Source organism: Balearica regulorum, chromosome 2, assembly GCF_011004875.1.
Source record: "Balearica regulorum gibbericeps isolate bBalReg1 chromosome 2, bBalReg1.pri, whole genome shotgun sequence".
NCBI lineage: Eukaryota > Metazoa > Chordata > Aves > Gruiformes > Gruidae > Balearica > Balearica regulorum.
The window spans coordinates 46,483,901-46,501,635 of record NC_046185.1 but is presented as its reverse complement, the minus strand read 5'-3'; the positions used below and the strand labels follow the sequence as shown (position 1 = coordinate 46,501,635).

Here is a 17,735-nt window from a genome sequence, read left to right as displayed (position 1 = left end):
GGGTCAAGTATGGGTAAAAGAATATTTTTGTGATCACTCCTTGCCAACAGACAAACAAATCTGTGAGGAAAAAATCCCTAACCTGTTACAACTGGTGGTTACACTGGTTTGTTTTGAATTCCCAATTGTCTGTAGTATCTATCAGGATACGTGCATAAGTGCAAAGAAAAGTTGGGAACCTTTCATTACAATCCTCATGTTGGAGGCAGGACTGAAAACGTGAAGATTTTGGACACCCAGATAGTGAAAATGTTTTACTGTGTGTATTGACCCTAAATGTATGTTTTACTAGGAGTATATCCATTAGAAAATCAAAATTAGGAGAGCTAATCTGCAAAATGTAATTTTACTGTATGTTTCTGTCTCTAAGGGTCAAAACATACATATTCCATCTGTCCTGTGTGTTGTCACTTGGCAAAACTGAATACTGATTCCTCGCAAAATTGAGCATTCCTTTATTCTCTGCAGGGGCGGGCTAGCTGAGAGGTTATGTCGACTGCAGAACAGAGAAAGAGCTGCCATTAGCTTTTGGAGGCATCAGTGTATTGCAGATGCTAAAATTCCCTCAGGTAAGAAGCATAAGACATATACTGCAGTGTTGAAGTACATACTTATGTCTGTATATATGGCCCACATAGAGGTACAACTGAAGTTTAGATTCTTTGTATTTTTTGCTTGACTTGGATTTAATGCTTTCTTGATTGCCTTCTGAGCTAATACTGCGTTTCAGCTAAATATGACGGTTTATAATGTCTCAGTCATCAAAGTGTTTGAATGTAGGGGGTAAAGAACTTGTTTTAAACCCCCTCCATCTAGACTCTTCACAACTCCTTGATTTCCAGCATCACCTGGGGAAATGATGTTTCCAGCAGGTTGTAGGACAATTCAGGGTCTAATTTATGGATGTGCAGATGTTTTTTTGGTTCTTGTTGTTTCTTTATAATCACCTTTTCCTCTTTCCTTGGTCATTTTTCTTTGGTTTGAAGTCAGCTGTATTCATGGATAAGTGCTGAAATTGTGAACGACAGCAAATATGGACAAATAGAACACAACCATGAAATGAGTGTGAAGCATAACTACAGTGGGCACTTCACTTAAAAAGAAACGGTGGGAGTTATGCGAATTAGTTACAAGTGACTGATAGCACTACCTTTCAGTAGTATTTCTTGAGACGTAATGGATTCACAGAGTTTAAGTGTAAAGAAGTGGTTAGTTTTTTATCAACTTGTGTGTGTGCCTGTAGGCTATGAAATTTCAAGCATTTATTCTGTATTAAGCTGACTGCTTGTTTCTGAGCACATATTAACTTCCATTTATTTTTCAGAAAGTCCTCTGGTCTTAATTTGAAAATATGCAGATGAGGGAATATATCACTTGCCTTGAGAGTTTGTCCTTATTTCCACTCCTAAATTTTTAAAAATGGGTTTTCTTCCAAATCTGAGTTTGTCTGGCTTCAGTTCCCCTCTTTTGTTTCTCATAAAGCTTTTCTCCGTTAGATTAAAGAGCTCTTTAGTATGTGGCATTTTCCCTCTCTGGCACTTGCATAGCAAAATCATGCTGCCTCACAATTTTCATAAACTAAACAGTCTGAGCTCTTTAAAGCTTTCTAAAGCATTTTTACCAGTCTTCAAATGATTTGCGTGGCTTTTTACTGCACCCTCTCAAACTTTCCAGCATGGCCTTAAGAACAAGGACAGCTACCCTGTCTGTATTCTTCCAGTTTTAGTCTCATCAAAACCATTGGCCAGGTCCAGTTCACTACTCAGCCTCCTGTACGTTCAAGGCCTGTAGTAAATGTTTGAGTCTGGTTTGGCTTTGGTCACAGCATGATGCCGGGACTTCATGTTGAATCGTTTGTCAAATATGATTTCATAACTTCTGTAGCTGTTGTTTTCTGAGATCCAGTTTCCCACTCTTCAGCTACTGTTTGTGTTCCTTCTACCTAAACACAGGGAAGTATTTGTGCTGTGTCCAGGTCTGCTTCATTTGAGTATGCCCAGCTAACCATGCAGTGCAGATCATTGTGTATGTCAAGCCTGTCCTCTTTTTGTCACAAATTTGCTCGAATTTGTGGTGTCTACAGAGTTTCTTATATTTTTTTAATTTGTTTTTATGTCATTGATGAAACCATTTCATAGTATGAGTGTTTACTTTCGAATCCTGCTGGAACTGCTCTTACTCAGTTATGATTCTCCACTGGTCAAAAGGTCTAACTAATTCACAAAGTTAGTTCTCTGAATTTTTTTTTTTTTTTGCATTCCACTGAAAGGGTACATTACTGATAGTGAAAATGATTGGGTTTTTTGTAAGAAAGTTGTACAATTTTTAAGTCACACCCAAAGTTTTGGCTAAAGCTAGTCTCACAGTTTGTCACTGGAGCTTTATAGGGCTTACAGCCCATGGCCACTTGCATGCTACATGTTCAAAATGCCACCCATGTGGAATGGCACATTATATTTCTGACCTTAATTCCTTACTTATTTTTCCAGTCACTTTGCCTAGATCTGATGGCAAGCTAGCTGGTCTCCAGTTACTGTAGGTCACTTTGTTTGCCCTTTCTGAATACTAGCACAATATCATCATCCTTTCAGTCTTCTGGAATTTCCCCAGTATTTGAAGACTCACTAGAAAGTAACATCATGGAACCAGAAATGTCTTTAACCATCTCCTTTCGGAACTGCTATGTTGAAAAGTATACAAGCATGCTGACTTAAACTAATCAAGCCTTCTGCATGTTGTTTATTCTCCACCTGAGTTACTAATGGATAGGAGGTTATTTTATCATTCTTATGTGGTATGAGGACATCCTCTTGCTTCTTCTGAAATATGGAACAGAAATTGATATTGAATAGGTCTGTCTTTTTCATAAAATGAAAGTTTTTAGTGTTCTCTAGAGTAATGGACTTGCAACATTGCTAATATGCTTATATTCTTTTTGTCCTAGCTTCACATGTGTCAATACAAAACCTTGTGTTTCGCTGCTCACCATTTTGTTGGATTTTAACTCCTAGGCTGAAATATTCCATGGTAAACATCTGCCTCTGGCTGAATTCCTTTATTTGATTATTCTTCTTTCTTTCAGAAAATGAGTCAGAATTCGTTAGCATTTTATGAGAAAAAGGCTATGGGGAAATACCTTGCTCTGTTCTAAAGTACATTAAAAAATTCTGATGAGTGTCCTCAAGATGATTTAGTTTTGGCAGAAGATAAGCCATTTCTGGGATATGCTTTTGTCATTGTGGTGAAAATCTACAAGCACTTGGGCAAGTTAGAAGTCTTTAGGACAAACTACTTTTTCATTTACCCTGTAAGCATTTGCTAAAATTTCTTAAAGATGCTGAACATGCCATAATTTAGGAATATACTTCAACTTCACATCCTAAATTTCACTTCCAATTCGCAATCCTTATTCCAAAGCATGAGGATGATAAAATAAACACTAAAATAGCTGTGATAATATTTTGGGAACATGTTTTCATCTAGGTCAAAATTTATTTTTGGTAGTTTTGTTCTTAGATGGCCATACTGTTTCATGTCACCAAAATGTTTGGTGTGGGAAATATATGGAAAAGTGTTTGGTTTGGAAAATACCAGTCGTAATGGTTGAAATTTTAGTAATGTAACTAGTAGTGTGGTAGTGTAGTAATGTACCTTCTAATTGCTTCTAGTCTGGAAATGTGAAGTGTCAGCACAGCAAATGCATACCACTTTCAGCTTTCATCTTTTTAGGTTCATACTAGGGGTGTCTTACTAATCTGAGATTCTTCTTGGATTTTGTTTCTCCTCTGTTTTGCCCAGTAATATTACTGAACTGCCTTGTTTCCAGAACTGTTTCTGACTTCCGCAATGGAAGTAAAGGAAAGAACTTCTCAAATGACAAACAAGTTAGCAAAGGAGCCTGAAGATTAGTGCGGAGGATTGAAGTAACTTAGCTGCTGGGAGAGCTGTCATGTCATTTTGGATAACCCATAGACATGCAGACCAGAAGTTCATTGCTAAGGCAAAGGGGAGCAATTTCAAATGAGATCAGTTTGAAGTCCTCCTTCCATTTGAAATTTAAAGAAAAACGTTTCCAGAAGTGTGGGCTGTTCCCCCCATTAGGCATTTCATGTTACAGAATTTTATGCCTTTGTTTTGCTGCTGTTTACTTTTATGTTGTGTCAACGTCCATGTTATCCAAAACCCCCTTGTTTTGGCTTTATTTTTTAAAAATTCCTTTCTGTTTGCTCCCGTGACCCCTTTCTGTAAGTAACCATTGTGGTTTGGCTGCCTCATGGTCCCTGGGATGAATCACTACCCCAGAAAAGAGCGCCTCCTTTCAGTACACACTTTCTGGTTTTTATACAGTGCATGGGGGTCTCACTTTGGGCTGACTCACTCCGCGAGCAGAAGAAATCTTTGTGCTTTCTCCATTTTGACCATTTTGGGTCAAAATTACATTTGGCAGCTTGTCCCTGTGTTGGGATAGGCACTCACTAAGGATGTGTGTTTTTGCAAGGTGATTGGTAATTCCACTTCTGTCATCAAGCCAACCGTATCAGACAGAGGCCCGAAAGGAGAGAAGACCAAAGCTTGCCCACGCTACACAGTGATGGTTGGATGCTTGCTGTGGTTTAGCTCTAACGGAGACGGATGTCAGGCTCTTTGCCACAAATCCAGAGGTTTTTTTTTTCTTCACAAGATGTAAAAGGGAGGCTGAGAGGTGTGTAGTCCCCACAATAGCAAGTCTCTGATCAGTCAACCTGATGGCTTGAGAGTACTATGTGCAAGGGCTTTTAGAGCATTTGCAAGCTTTTTTTCTGTATGCAGTGCTGCAACTTCCCTGTGAAGCTTCCTGTTTGGGCAAAGAGGAGATCTGGACAGTTGAGAGAGAGAGAGAAAAAACAAAACAAAACAACAAAAAACCCAAACCAAACAAAAAAACCCAACCCGTTTTCCTGTCAGCATCTGCTGGTTATATGGGGATTGCATGATGCAGAAGAAAAAACAGTGCTTTTGTGAGTTACATTCAGACAACTTTCCTCGCTATAGGAGAGGACACTAACAATATTTGAAGCAAAACCATGTAGATTCTTTCTGTAACTTCTGAAATTTTACTTTCTATACATTGTATTTTCTATTGTTTTTCTTTTCCTTGCAGTTATCATCACAGCAGTTCTTTGCCTAAAACACAGAAGCATATTATTCTCTAGCATTTGTAATCCAATGCAAGATATTTGATATATGTTGGCCTGAGATTAAGATTTGGGATTGGATTGCAATTGAATTTGAGTAATAAACTGATAATAAACCCAAACCATTGATGTTTCCTTCCAAAGTGCTCCTTCTCAGAGGGAAGTGACCTTCAAGGGCCAACAGTTCTTCAGTTTGCTGAGACAAGTGGAACACACACACGAGGGGAGAAGAGTGAAGCCCTGGAGATGAGGACAGAGTTTCACACGTAACAGCACATTTTCAGGGCGGTTGAAAGGCTTACAGTAGAGGACATAAACAATCACTCCCCTCCCCTTCCAGTTTCAGTGACTAGTTAAGGTGATGGAAAGAAAGGATTTTAGTGGCTTGGAATGCCATGAGACTTGCACAAAAATTTATGTCTGTGGATGAAGAAAACAAGGGTAGTCCTAACAAGGTTTCCTTCTATCATGCAAAATTCTTCCAAAAAAAGTCTGAGCTTTGCTAGTTGTTGCTTATTTTCTTAGTTCTTAATAGTTTGTTTTATCACTTAAGAGTTAATACTATAAATTAGATAAATGGCAAGTGGCCAAATTTATGTTTGTTTGGGGTTTTTTTGCTAGCCAACTGTCTGAACTTGTTACAGCATTAGGAAGGAAAAATCAAATGTAAACTTGTCTTTTTCAAACAAGAATTCTTTGTATTGTTTTTGTTTTCTGATGAGAAACAATAATGGCATGCACAGTCACTATAAGTAGCTTACATATGTTCTTATAAGAAATGTATAATGTTTAAAGCAGAGCCAAATTCAGCAGCCTTTCTATTTTATGAATATGGATGTGGCAAGGAGCCATCATGCCTGCAAAACTTGGGGTGTTTTTGAGAAGAATCTTTTTGAATGGCTTCAGAAGTTACCAGCCCAGGAAGAATAACATATATGGATCAGAGTAGCAACCAGATGTTTTTGTACAGGCTGTGAAAGTGTTGGAATCTCCACCTGGTTTTTAACGTTGACTTTGGATTGCAAGGGTCTGCTTGCTATCTACCTGCTTGCCGAGTTTGTTTTGCCTGCACCTGCAATCTTTTACATGAGGGAGGAGGAAGAACAACAATGGGATACCAAGCAAAAGAATGTTTTTCTTATGATTTATGCATGTAATTTGACATTTTATACTTTTTACACTTGAGAATGAAAGTAAAACGTTGTGGCCTGAACCAGAAAATGCAGGCTTGGCTTCTTCCACTGCAGATAGTAAGTGCTGTCCCAGGAGGGTGTCTAGCAACTGCAGTTTTGGAACTCACATTAGACAATTAGCAGTTAAATGATGTTGGGATGAAATAATGCCTTTGAAAAAAAAAAATGAGGGAGACAAATTTGGAAGTGTGTTGCTAGTTTGCTTTATTAAACAAGGCATAAAGTGGTGTTTTCTTTGTTTACTTCATACTTCCATAATATGTATTTAGTCCATCCATCAAAACCAAATGAAGAAATTGACTTTCATTCTTAGTGCAATAAGTACTATTCCCAACATTAATTGCACAAGATTCTTTGTACTTTCAATGTGGGAAATGTTATGTTATAAAAGCTTTTAGCTAGGATTAGTAGAAATTTTATTTGAGTTGTAACACCTGTATTTCTTGTAATTCATATTTCTAAAGAATTTGCCAGTTAAGTAAAAGTATAATTTAACTTTTCAGCTGTGTTCTTTAGAAATGTCAACTGTCGGGTACAGTACAAATTTTATTCTAAACTGCAGTTCAAATATATGATTTGTTTGATAGCTCTTTGAGCAAAAATAACAGTAATTTGTTTTTCTTAAAAGCATCTGATCTTCTCCCATATCATTCAGATATCATTAAGATCAAGAATTGTGCATTGTGACTGTTCAGCTAGTAAAAACAAATACAGGTTGTCCTGACTGCCTTTGCACAAAACAAATATTTGTTAGCAGTTTTTCAAAGATTAACATGATTTCAAGCAATCTCATCTTCCTCTCAATCCCTTGGGTTTTCCTATGAGTTTGTCTTGTTTTTTCAGAAAGCTCTACTTGCATGAGTATCATTTTCTTAGTAATTTAAAAGGAAGGTGTTGAAGTACTCTTCACAGAATCACAGAATGGTAGGGTTTGGAAGGGACCTCTGCAGATCATCTAGTCCAACCCCTCTGTTAGAGCAGGATCACCTAGAGCAGGTTGCACAGGATCATGTCCAGGTAGGTTTTGAATATCTCCAGAGCAGGAGACTCCACAACCTCCATGGGCAGCCTGTGCCAGTGCTCTGCCACCCTCAATGTGAAGAAGTTTTCCCTCACATTGAGATGGAAGTTCTTGTGTTCCAGTTTGTGCCCATTGCCCATTGTCCTGTCACTGGGCACCACTAAGAACAGTCTGGGCCCATCCACTTGACATCCACCCTTTAGATATTTATAAGCATTGATGAGATCCCCTCTCAGTCTTCTCCAGGCTAAACAGACTCAGCTCTCTCAGCCTTTCCTCATATGAGAGATGCTCCAGTCCCCTCATCATCCTCCACTGGACTCTCTCCAGTAGTTCCCTGTCTTTCTTGAACTGGGGAGCCCAGAACTGGACACAGATGTGGCCTCACCAGGGCAGAGTAGAGGGGGAGGATAACCTCCCTCGAGCTGCTGGCTGCGTTCTTGTTAATACACCTCAGGATACCATTGGCCTTCTTGGCCACGAGGGCACGCTGCTGGCTCATGGAGAGCTTGGTGTCCACCAGGACTCCCAGGTCCTTCTCTGCAGAGCTGCTTCCCAGCAGGTCAACCCCTAAACTGTACTGGTGCTTAGGGTTATTCCTCCCTAGGTGCAGGACCCTACACTTGCGCTTCTTGAACTTGATTAGTTTCTTCTCCGCCCAACTCTGTAGCCTGTCCAGGTCTCGCTGAATGGCAGCGCAGCCTTCTGGTGTGTGGGCCACTCCTCCCAGTTCTGTATGGTCAGCAAACTCACTGAGGGCACGCTCTGTCCTTTCATCCAGGTCACTGATGAGTATATTGAACAAGACCAGACCCAGTACTGATCTCTGGGGCAGACCACTAGCTACAGGCCTCCAACTAAAGTCTGCGCCACTTACCACAACCCTTTTGCCTCTTGCCCTGCTTGCTTGGTTTCTTTCATCCGTGTGTCTTATGGGATAAGTCTTGTGGCTGAGGAGCTTCTCTGTTATTTTGTCATTCTTGCTTTGCATGATAGTGCACATGTATATTTACTGGTAGGTGTGTGTGTGTTCTTTGTTACTAGAGACTTTTTACTATCACATTAATGATAATTTCCACTTTGCTTTTCATGCTAGCATATGAGGTTTTTGGTTTTTTCCAGAATGTTCAGTGGAGCAGAACTGTACCCTGCTTGGCGTTTTACTCAACTCCAGTTTTCATTTGTGTTTGTAAGATCTGTTCCGTGTGCTTGTAGTTCCCTGTGTTCTGCATTGGTACTGTGGCCTTTATGAAAACTTACTTCCACCTTGTGTCATGTATGATTGTTACATTCAGTTATATTCAGATGGGCATATCATGTCTTTCAGCCCTGTGGGTGAGATGCATTCCCTCAACACTGCAAGATTTTTAAATTCTCATGGAAGAAAAGAAAACTGAAAAATTCAGGAGTACCCACTGTCACAGAGCCAGCCTGTCTTTGGTTTGCTCTTGTTGATGCGATGGTGGTGGTGTTACTCTTGTTACTTCTGCTGAGCTGATCTGCATGGAGGTGCACTGGCTATCTCAGCTAATGCATTCAAATGAATTGCAGAATGTGCTAAAATTATCCTCTGCCCTGGCTTCCTCTTTGGGACCTGGGAGGTGTCGCATACCCCAGTTTGTTGTCCTGAAGCACTTTTCCTCATGCTTTAGGTCTCATAGGGACTGCTGTGCTGCTGGAGATCTATTGCCTGACTATAAAGAGAGTTTGTTCCCTTTGAGAGCTTTCCATTCAAGGCCACAGGTGCTCTTTTGGAATGCTTGAATAGTAACATTTTAGCAAAAGTCACTTGAGCGAGGTGAAACTGCCTGTGGTCTTATTGACGTTGACATCTGATGCATTTCCATACATCAAATCCCAAGTATCCTCCCCCCTGCAGTGTGTTCAGCTTCCTGTCACTGTGTAGCAACAGAAACAAAAAATACGCAGTCCCCAAGAGACCATAATTTCTGTATTTTTCTCCTCATTTGTCTTCCTTATTGGTAGTTATGGAGTTATTAAAACAAACTTTAGCGTTGTATTTCAGGCACTGAAGCCAGAATGTCTGAACTTTTTTTTTTTTTTTAAATTGTGCTCCTCAATGTTTTTCTTCTCTCCAAACTGCTTTTTGGTTGTTAAGTCAAAGCAGGCTGGCTTTCTTCTTAGCCTGCCTCCTAGGCTGCCCTTGGCATGGCCAGTACATCATCCATGACCATGTACATTCAATGTTGATGTGGCTTAAATATATGCATCTGCTGTGAAGCCACTTTGTTAGGTCTGAAGATTAAGGGCCTTCACTCTGCCAGAGACTGTAGAGTTACACTGAAGTTTTCAAAAGGATCAAGATCTCAGGGTCCATGATGTCCAAAGGAACAGGGAACTTTTTTTTTTTTTTTTTTTAAAACCCTCCTGGAATTCAGAGTAATGCAGAACATCTGCAAAGTACTGTGTCAAAAATTGTTTTGATGTCATAGTTTATGACATGGTATAAGACTGAAGGGCAGCATCATCCTGTGTACTGAAATAATAAACAGAAATGAAAGGAACTAACCAAGGAAACTGATGCATTCAGCGTGAAATTTGTTTGTTCATCTCCCACACGCTTGAAATACCTTTGTGGATTAATTGAGCTACTTCATGTCTGGTTGCAAATTGGAGTGAGAGACTGATATCCCAGAGATCACCTGGAATTAAATAATTAACTGTGGACATAAGAGCAGCTCTGCTACATGGTGAAACCAAAAGTTCCTCTAGCTTAGGATCCCGTTTCTGGCAGTGACAAGAGCTACCAAAATGCCTAGGAAAATTGTAACAGGGCTGACACTTGATGATATTTCCTAAAAGTATTCTCCCAACGATCTCCCAAAGATCTCCAACTCATGGACTTTCTGAACCAGAACTAGAGTCTGTGTTCTTAGTAGTTCTAAATAATTTTTTTTTCTCCTACGAAGAAGTTACTGGTTGTTTTTCTGAACCCATGCATGCAGTATAGACCTGTTCTGATCACACAATTGTGAATCATCAGGATTTTTTGGAAATTATGCCTAAGTTCTTTGGCAGATTTGTTCCATTACTACTATTGCCAAAAAGACCTTTCCCTGTGATTCCAAAGGTTCTGCTAACAGTAGCGGTGAGAGGTTGATGTCCCATTTGCCTACGTTTGAATCAGGATTTCTTCATCTATCTCTGAGGGGCATGAAGATGTGGCTCCTGTGTATGCTGGTGGGGTGGTCCTGAATCTGCCTGTCCAGCCCATCATGGCAGAGATGCTGGATGGCTTTTGTCAGAGCTTCTTGTTTCTTGGATGGGATGTGAGGGAGATTCTTGTGAATCATAGAGAGGCTTCACCTGAGATACTTCCCTGCTTAAATGGCTTGTTCCTCCAACCAGTCTATTCTGCTGGTTTTGCTCATTCCGGACCACTTGTGAGGTCTGGAGGAATTAATTTGTTCGATCACGGTCCATCTAGCAATGATTTCCGTCTGTTGCCTTCCAGTGGGTGGTACTTAGCACAGCACTGGTCTGCAAAGGGCTGATGTGACCTTCATGGGTGGAAACTAACCCAGCTCATCACTGGTACCTGATTTTTCTTGTACTCGGCCCTTCTGTGACCAACATTTTGAATCACTAGTAGCCAGCGTGTTCCTGCATGTCCTTGTGAAGGTTTTTCTTCTTATGGAAAATTCTGTTAGAAGTGAGGGAATGTTACAGGCCCTGGTGGCTGATTTCCCCTTCTTTTAAATGGTGCTCTTTAGAGGAGGCACATTGTACATCTCAAATACCTCTTCAAAATTCACACTCAGCCAAATTTATCAGTGCCTTTCTATCTCTCTTGATGGCACCTCAAGCCTTGTGTATCAGGGATTGAATTTATACTTCATGCCCCTGGAATGAATAAACTGTCTGTTTATATTCATGGGCCCAGATCTTTCTAATGATCCTTGAGCCTGTGTCAGTGGATGTTTTCTCTGACTTTCCAGCTGACTCTGTGTGAAGGCCACAGAGAGGTGCTGGAAGGGGCAGCTGTCTGTGCTAGGCTGTGTTCCAGGACCGCTGAGCTGCAGCAGATCTCTGTCACCAGGAGCTCAGAGTCCCCAGGGCTTTGCTGAGAATGTACCTATGTCTGACACTGATCAGGCAGCTATCTGGGTTTTCATCTTTATCTCCCTCAAGCATTGCACTCTTGCAGAGGGATCTGGCACCAAAGAAGAACTTTGTTAAGCAGTCCTCAAATTGCTGCTTGAGTGGAAGATTTCTAAATGCATCCAGGCAGCTGTATGCTCACTCTCTGTGAGTGTGCATGTGGACTTGTCTTTCAACGGGAGAAGAAAGGTTACCTTCAAGTAAGTTAACTGAAGTTTTTTTAAATGAGCATTCTGTAAGTACCTGCAGTTCTTACTTCTTCTCTCTTTTTCAGGGTCCCTCCATTACATAGCGTTATGCCTGGAGTTGGTGGTTGAAAGATAACACTAGGTATCTTCTGACACGCTTTCATTACCATAGCGTGGTGTCTATCCATTGTGGACATTGAGGCTCAAAAAAGGTGAAAGAGAATCTGGCCAAGAGTCGTAGAATGTGCGTACGCTTATGGTATCAAATGTGCCTGTGGACCATGCACCTTGAACAGCTGGTATGTCTGTTCAGTGACTTCATCCTGCCTGTCCTTCCTGCCTGCTGAAGGAGCTTCAGGACAGTCCAGCCTGGGCACCGTAGGGAAAAGAAGTAACTGAGTAGTGTTTGAAACTGGCTTAATCCAGCCTGGTTGGGCCGTCACTGAAAAGAACCATCCTCCCTCAGTGCCTTCCTGCCCCACTTCCCCTCTTTCCATCACTACCTCTTCTCCCTTGTATCTGCTGGTATGCTTTGGTGGCTTTGCAATTAGCTGGATTAGCTCACAGATTTTGTTAAAAACTAACCCTGAAGAAAGAAATTCATGAGCGCTCTAGACAGCAGAATGGGAAATGAAGGAATATGCGGTGTAGGAGTGGGCAGGATTGCAGCACAGTTATTGCTTGCACCTTTTTTAATACATATTATTGTGAGGTATTCTTCCTTGTTTAAGATCACTAGGTATTGCCATGAAACCTGCACATCTGCAGGTCTGAAGTTCTTGGGCTGTAATTCTGCATTGCAAGTGAAATTAAGTGAATGAGGACTTCAGCAAGCGAGAACCTCTTGTGAATTATCCAGGGGTGAAAGAGAACACTGCAAAACCTTAAAGTAAGCTTTTCACATGGATGAACAAACAAGTAGACTTCTCTGGAAGCTGTAGAAATTGCAGTGATCCAGCCCATCTCTTCACTCACAAATTCTCCTTTCAATGTGCAGCCACATATGTTCGATTTATTTTTGATTGACATAACAATACAAGAGCCAAATGAATTAAAAACAAAGCTACATTCTGAACTTTGGTGTTTCATCACATGCCAGGAATCCAAAGTGCTTTGCCATGTTGTTTGAGAGAGCATTCTATCATCAACAGTAATAATAATTTTTGAGTAATTAAATTAAACTATCTCTGTGCATCTAAATAAACAAATAGATTGTGGTTCTGTAGAATGTGTGTGTGTGCCAAGTGTGAGACTTGGCTAGTTGTTGCAATTGTGTTGCTTTTAATGCAGAAGCATTCGGCTTCATTTAGTATCAGCTCCCACTGTTGGCATCAACTTAAAGACTGGCTTGCAAGAGACTAGTGCCTTGGTAGAGTTTTTTCCTCCAATGTCTTTTAGAAGCTTTTGTATAGATATAGCTCTTGATTTACCTAGTATTTAAAACTGTTTTATAGTCAGAAGTATTTAGAAGAAAAATGTTATTAGGTTGTCATTCATTGTCTTGAAGCTACTTTATCAGCTGAGTAACACACACTGCTGACCAGCAGGAATTGTCATAAAATTCTGCATGTAAGAAATGCATAGTTTGGAAGTGATGAACAGTCTCTCTCGCGAGCTTAATACTTTTTTGTTGTTGTTTTAGTAAACACTTGGTGTGTTTCAAAATTGAAGTTGATTTTTTTTTTTTGTGACTTGTTTTTTAAAGTGGATGAAAATGCAAATTGTCCAGTATGTCCAGAGGGGAGAGGTAAATGCCCAGTTACTTTGAAGGCTGAGAATTTTTGTGGTTGGGAGAACTTGTTTATGTGTGCCAGATGACTTGGGGTTGACAGAGGACCACAACTGCAGCTAGTCAGGCAAAACAGAATTCAAGTGTGAATATTCTAAGTCCTTGCCTTTAGGCATAGAAAACTAGTCCGCGCTCACACTTAGCAGAAGTTTGCACATAAGCAGACATTAACACGGTGCAGTGAGTACTTGGAGTGGCACTGCAATATTACAGCTTTCCCTGAGTAGGTGACAGCGGTGGCAACCATCTCTCTTCACCAGCCAGTCTCGAAGGACTCAGCAGAAAGGATTGGTTCTCCTACTCTTGCTTCTCAGATCTGGAAAAAGATGTTGAGCTGTAATGGCTTGGACAGAAATGGCTTATGTACATCGCACGGGGGACTTTCTGGTGGAACCCTTTATCCTGCTGGAAAATACTGGTTCATGGGAAGCAGAACGCTTTGCAGAAGCATGTTGCATGTGATAAAAATTTGGTTCACATAAAAGTGGTTTTGAGAACATTTCAGTTTTCTATTTCAAAATTATTATGTTTTATACTAAACTGAAATAAAGACGGGAGAATACAAAACAGGGAAAAAATATTTTCTTTTTTTGTAGAATTTAAATTTATTTAATAAACCTGAAAGGTTTAAGGGCCCAGTTTCTTTGATTTGGGTTTCTTGAGGGTTGGGTTAGTATTTTTTGAAGTTTCTCATAAACTGAAACAAAATATTTTTATTTATTTTTCCAAAGGAAAGGCATTCACAATTGTGAAATGGGCCTTAAAATAAACAAACAAACAACTAGTACAGCTCTGCCGTTCAGCTCCAGTATCACGTTCACAGTTTCTCCCCTGCTTCTTCTTTGCTGTGGGAAGACAATAATTTATATCAGCTGTTTTTCTTGGGATGCTGTATTTTTTTCCAAAGCAACTTGTGAATCAAAATGGGTGGAACTGGGGCTCTGCTGCCCCTGTCCTCTCGCACTCTGTCTTTCCCCACTAACTGCTTGTAGCATTCAGCAGGTAGATAACAATTCTTCCCTCAGGGACCAGAGTGCAAATCTGAGCAGGGCTAGGTGAAAAGAGAATAAATCTTACATAATCTTACAGTATGGACCCAGGTCTGTCTGCAAGATGTTGCCCTGTGGAGACCGCAAAGGGAGCTAGAAGTAATTTCATTTCTGTGCATCGTTGTTTCTTGCTCAGCATAGACAGAAGTGCTTAGAATTGAACTGTGAGGGTGCTGGTATCTGTTCATGTTGCTTTAAAACAAGAGAGCCTTCTGTGTCCTGATTGCCTCCTGGTAAAATGGATGATCAGTTTTGCATTTATTATTTTTAGGCAGTGCATCTACATTACTCCCTCTTTCTCCACATTGATCTCTAAATGTGAACCATCAGCTTTTAGATGCTTTGTACATAACAGGTACTCTTCTAACTTGGTCCCTGACAGCTGTTGCTTTGAGAAACATCAAGGAAGGCAAACACAGCTTCACTTTTGACACAGCATGATTGTTCTGGTTTTAAATAAATTTATTTTGTGCAGTATCTAATAAAAAAAGACTGAACACAGTGAATGAGTTGCAAGATTAAAAAGTTCAAACATGGTGGGAGAGATCTTCTTGTAAGGAGTTTGTGATTTCATTGGTGTTTGGAACAAGTGCAAGCAGGCTTTTGTCTCCACAGTTAATAGTATCTATAAAGAAAAGAAAAATGACCAGAAAACCTTAACGTAAGTCTTGGTGGGGCAACATATTCTACTCATATGTGGATTCTTCTCAGTCAGACAGACTGGCAGTAGAGCAGAGGGATGCACATCCTCAGAGTACCAGAATGTCTTTCTCCTCATGCAGACTTTGCATTTTTATTTTTCATTTTAATTTACAGATAAATCTGGTGTCTTAATTGTGAAGGTCTTGGAAATGTTTGAGGAGTGTACAATACAAGTTGCCATCTGCCAGCAGCTGGAACAGTCTCCTGCTACGCTTTCATCCAAAGATGCTGTCATCAATGCAGGAGAACCAATACTCAAAGTCCTCTTTGCAAGAGAGACAGCAGCTCACCTGAGGAGCGGGCCACAGGATGTCATCCACATCTACCCTCCATGGTGAGTAGGGAGAACTGGCCACAATTGCTGTAGTGCTGCAGAGCGAAGCGGGGTTGGTAGAATGCTGGCTGCTTCATCCTAGGAAATACCTTGGGGGGTTGTGGGGGAGCAGGATGCTTTGGGTTCATCTGTTTCTGGCAGCTGGAGAAACTTTGACAGATACCTTAAAGATAGCTCAGATAACAACTAAGTGTGTATCATAATGCCTCTAGTGTTGCTCAGGGCTTCAGTTTTGTTTTCACTTAATATTTTCATGTTTAGAGCACTAGAAAGGCCTGAGCAATGTCTTATCAATGATAAGGCCAATAAAGTGCATACTTTCTGATAGCAAAGTAGTTCAGGAATGCTCATCTGTTGCTGTGAGTATGGGTATAGTGTTTCAGTGGAAAAGTCTGTATAGCATTCAGCAAAAACAACACAGAGCTAAAAAAATGGGGGAAAAAATAAGAAACGAGAGATTCACACCAAGGAATTGGTAGACACCTTTTTGGTAGTTCCACATTGCTGCTGCTGTCACTGTCTTCAGTTCCCCAAATCCCTCTTCAGCGCAACCCTTTCTGGAATTCTTAAAAATGTTTGCTCTACATTTGTGTTTTTTTCTGAATTGGATTACTTTCCTGATTTTAAGGGGTAGCATAAAGTGATGAGATTTCTAGTAAAACAGCTGGCTGTTGGTGGATGTAGGTGGAAGGTCTGGTCTTCATAAAAATTCAAGAGAACTTTGAAGTGGAAATATTACTCCTCTTTTCACTCTTCTCCACGCAAATTATAAAAGAGGAAATATTTTTCTTCTTATGTATTTCAGCATTCACTACCTGAGTTTTAGCCTCCAACTATAGAATCCTGCCTCTAGTGTTTGACCATATCCTTTTGCAAAATACTTTTTCCTGTTCTGCAGAGGTCCGTATCTGTTTTTTATCTTGATTGATAGCTGCACATCTTTTTTGGTTTCCCCAATTTGTAATCTTTCGCTTCTAAAATGTTTTTTAACTCTTTTTGGAGGCGATTCAAAAATGAAGGAAAGATCTGTGGTTTATTATGGCTACAGGTAACACCTATTGATAACTACCGATCTATGTACATCTCTGCTAAGAGAAATACTCTGACATGAAGTCCAACTCTGACATGAAATAAGTCACTGCTTTTTTTCTTTTTTTTTTCTTCCTCTCACCTCTCAAGGTACTAATGTTTGTTCTTGTTTATTTTCTCTTTCAACAAGCTTCTTTTCGTGCTTTACATTTGCTTTTGTTTCCCCCTGTTTTTTTCTTGTTTCTCTCTCCTGCAAACTTCCATCTTAGTTCCATTTTTCTCTTCAGGTTTCCTCTCTTGTTTGTAAACCACGAAGCATTGCATTTATGCTGCTGTATCTTTCTGTACAGACCTAAATCTACACAAAGACTTTTGTACCAGCAAAACTGTTTTAGTTAGGGTGTGATTCAACTTTTTTTTTTTCTCCTTTTTACTTTTCCTGAATGGTTACTGTCAGTATGCTTAGCATGTGTAAGTCCCAGACTGCTCCAGCTTGTTCCATGTCTGCTCTGGGAAGATGTAACGCTGCACTGATACGATCCTTTCCAGACTACAAGCGTCTGTAAATGTACTAGTATAGTCTTTTGTTTAAATTCTAAGATGTTCTGGACATAAAACTCATTCTTATATATACGTAAACTGAGATTTCTTGAGAAAACTTCATAGCTGTCTGTCTTCCCAGGAATATCACTTTTTATTTGCTTTTGGTTTTTATTTTAGCAGGATGCACTTTTCATGTAAGAAAAAGGTTATTTCATAAAACCAGAATGTTTGGGCACGGGATATGTCTGCGTTGTCAGAGTTACTCTCCTTACCTATGTAGCTCTCAAGGCACTTTATAAAGACATTAGTCAAGAGTGGCAAAACTGCATTATAGCTTATCGCTAGTCCTACTTTCTATCATTTTGGAATTATCTTAATGTCAGTCATCTCTTTGTTTACTCAACCAGAAGTCAAATGAAGTCGGACTAGACACTGTTAAACTAAACCTACTGGAGACAGGGAGGGAGGAGGATGAGGGATGTTTTTGGTTTAGATTATTATTTGGCACTTTTAGTTTACATTAATTGGAAACTGGACTTGATGGAAGTTTCCTCTATCACATTTCCAAGCTTCTATTCTGTGAAACTCTTA

The 17,735-nt window shown here is 40.0% G+C and overlaps 1 protein-coding gene across 1 annotated transcript in view; it reads left to right on the top strand.

The window, feature by feature from the left end:
• SPIDR (scaffold protein involved in DNA repair) overlaps positions 1–17,735 on the top strand; it is a 210,561-nt gene that overhangs the window by 67,733 nt on the left and 125,093 nt on the right. The window contains exons 7-8 of the mRNA XM_075744139.1: positions 469–569; positions 15,353–15,572. Of these exons, the coding sequence (XP_075600254.1) occupies positions 469–569; positions 15,353–15,572 (321 nt within the window). The remainder of the gene's footprint in view (positions 1–468; positions 570–15,352; positions 15,573–17,735) is intronic.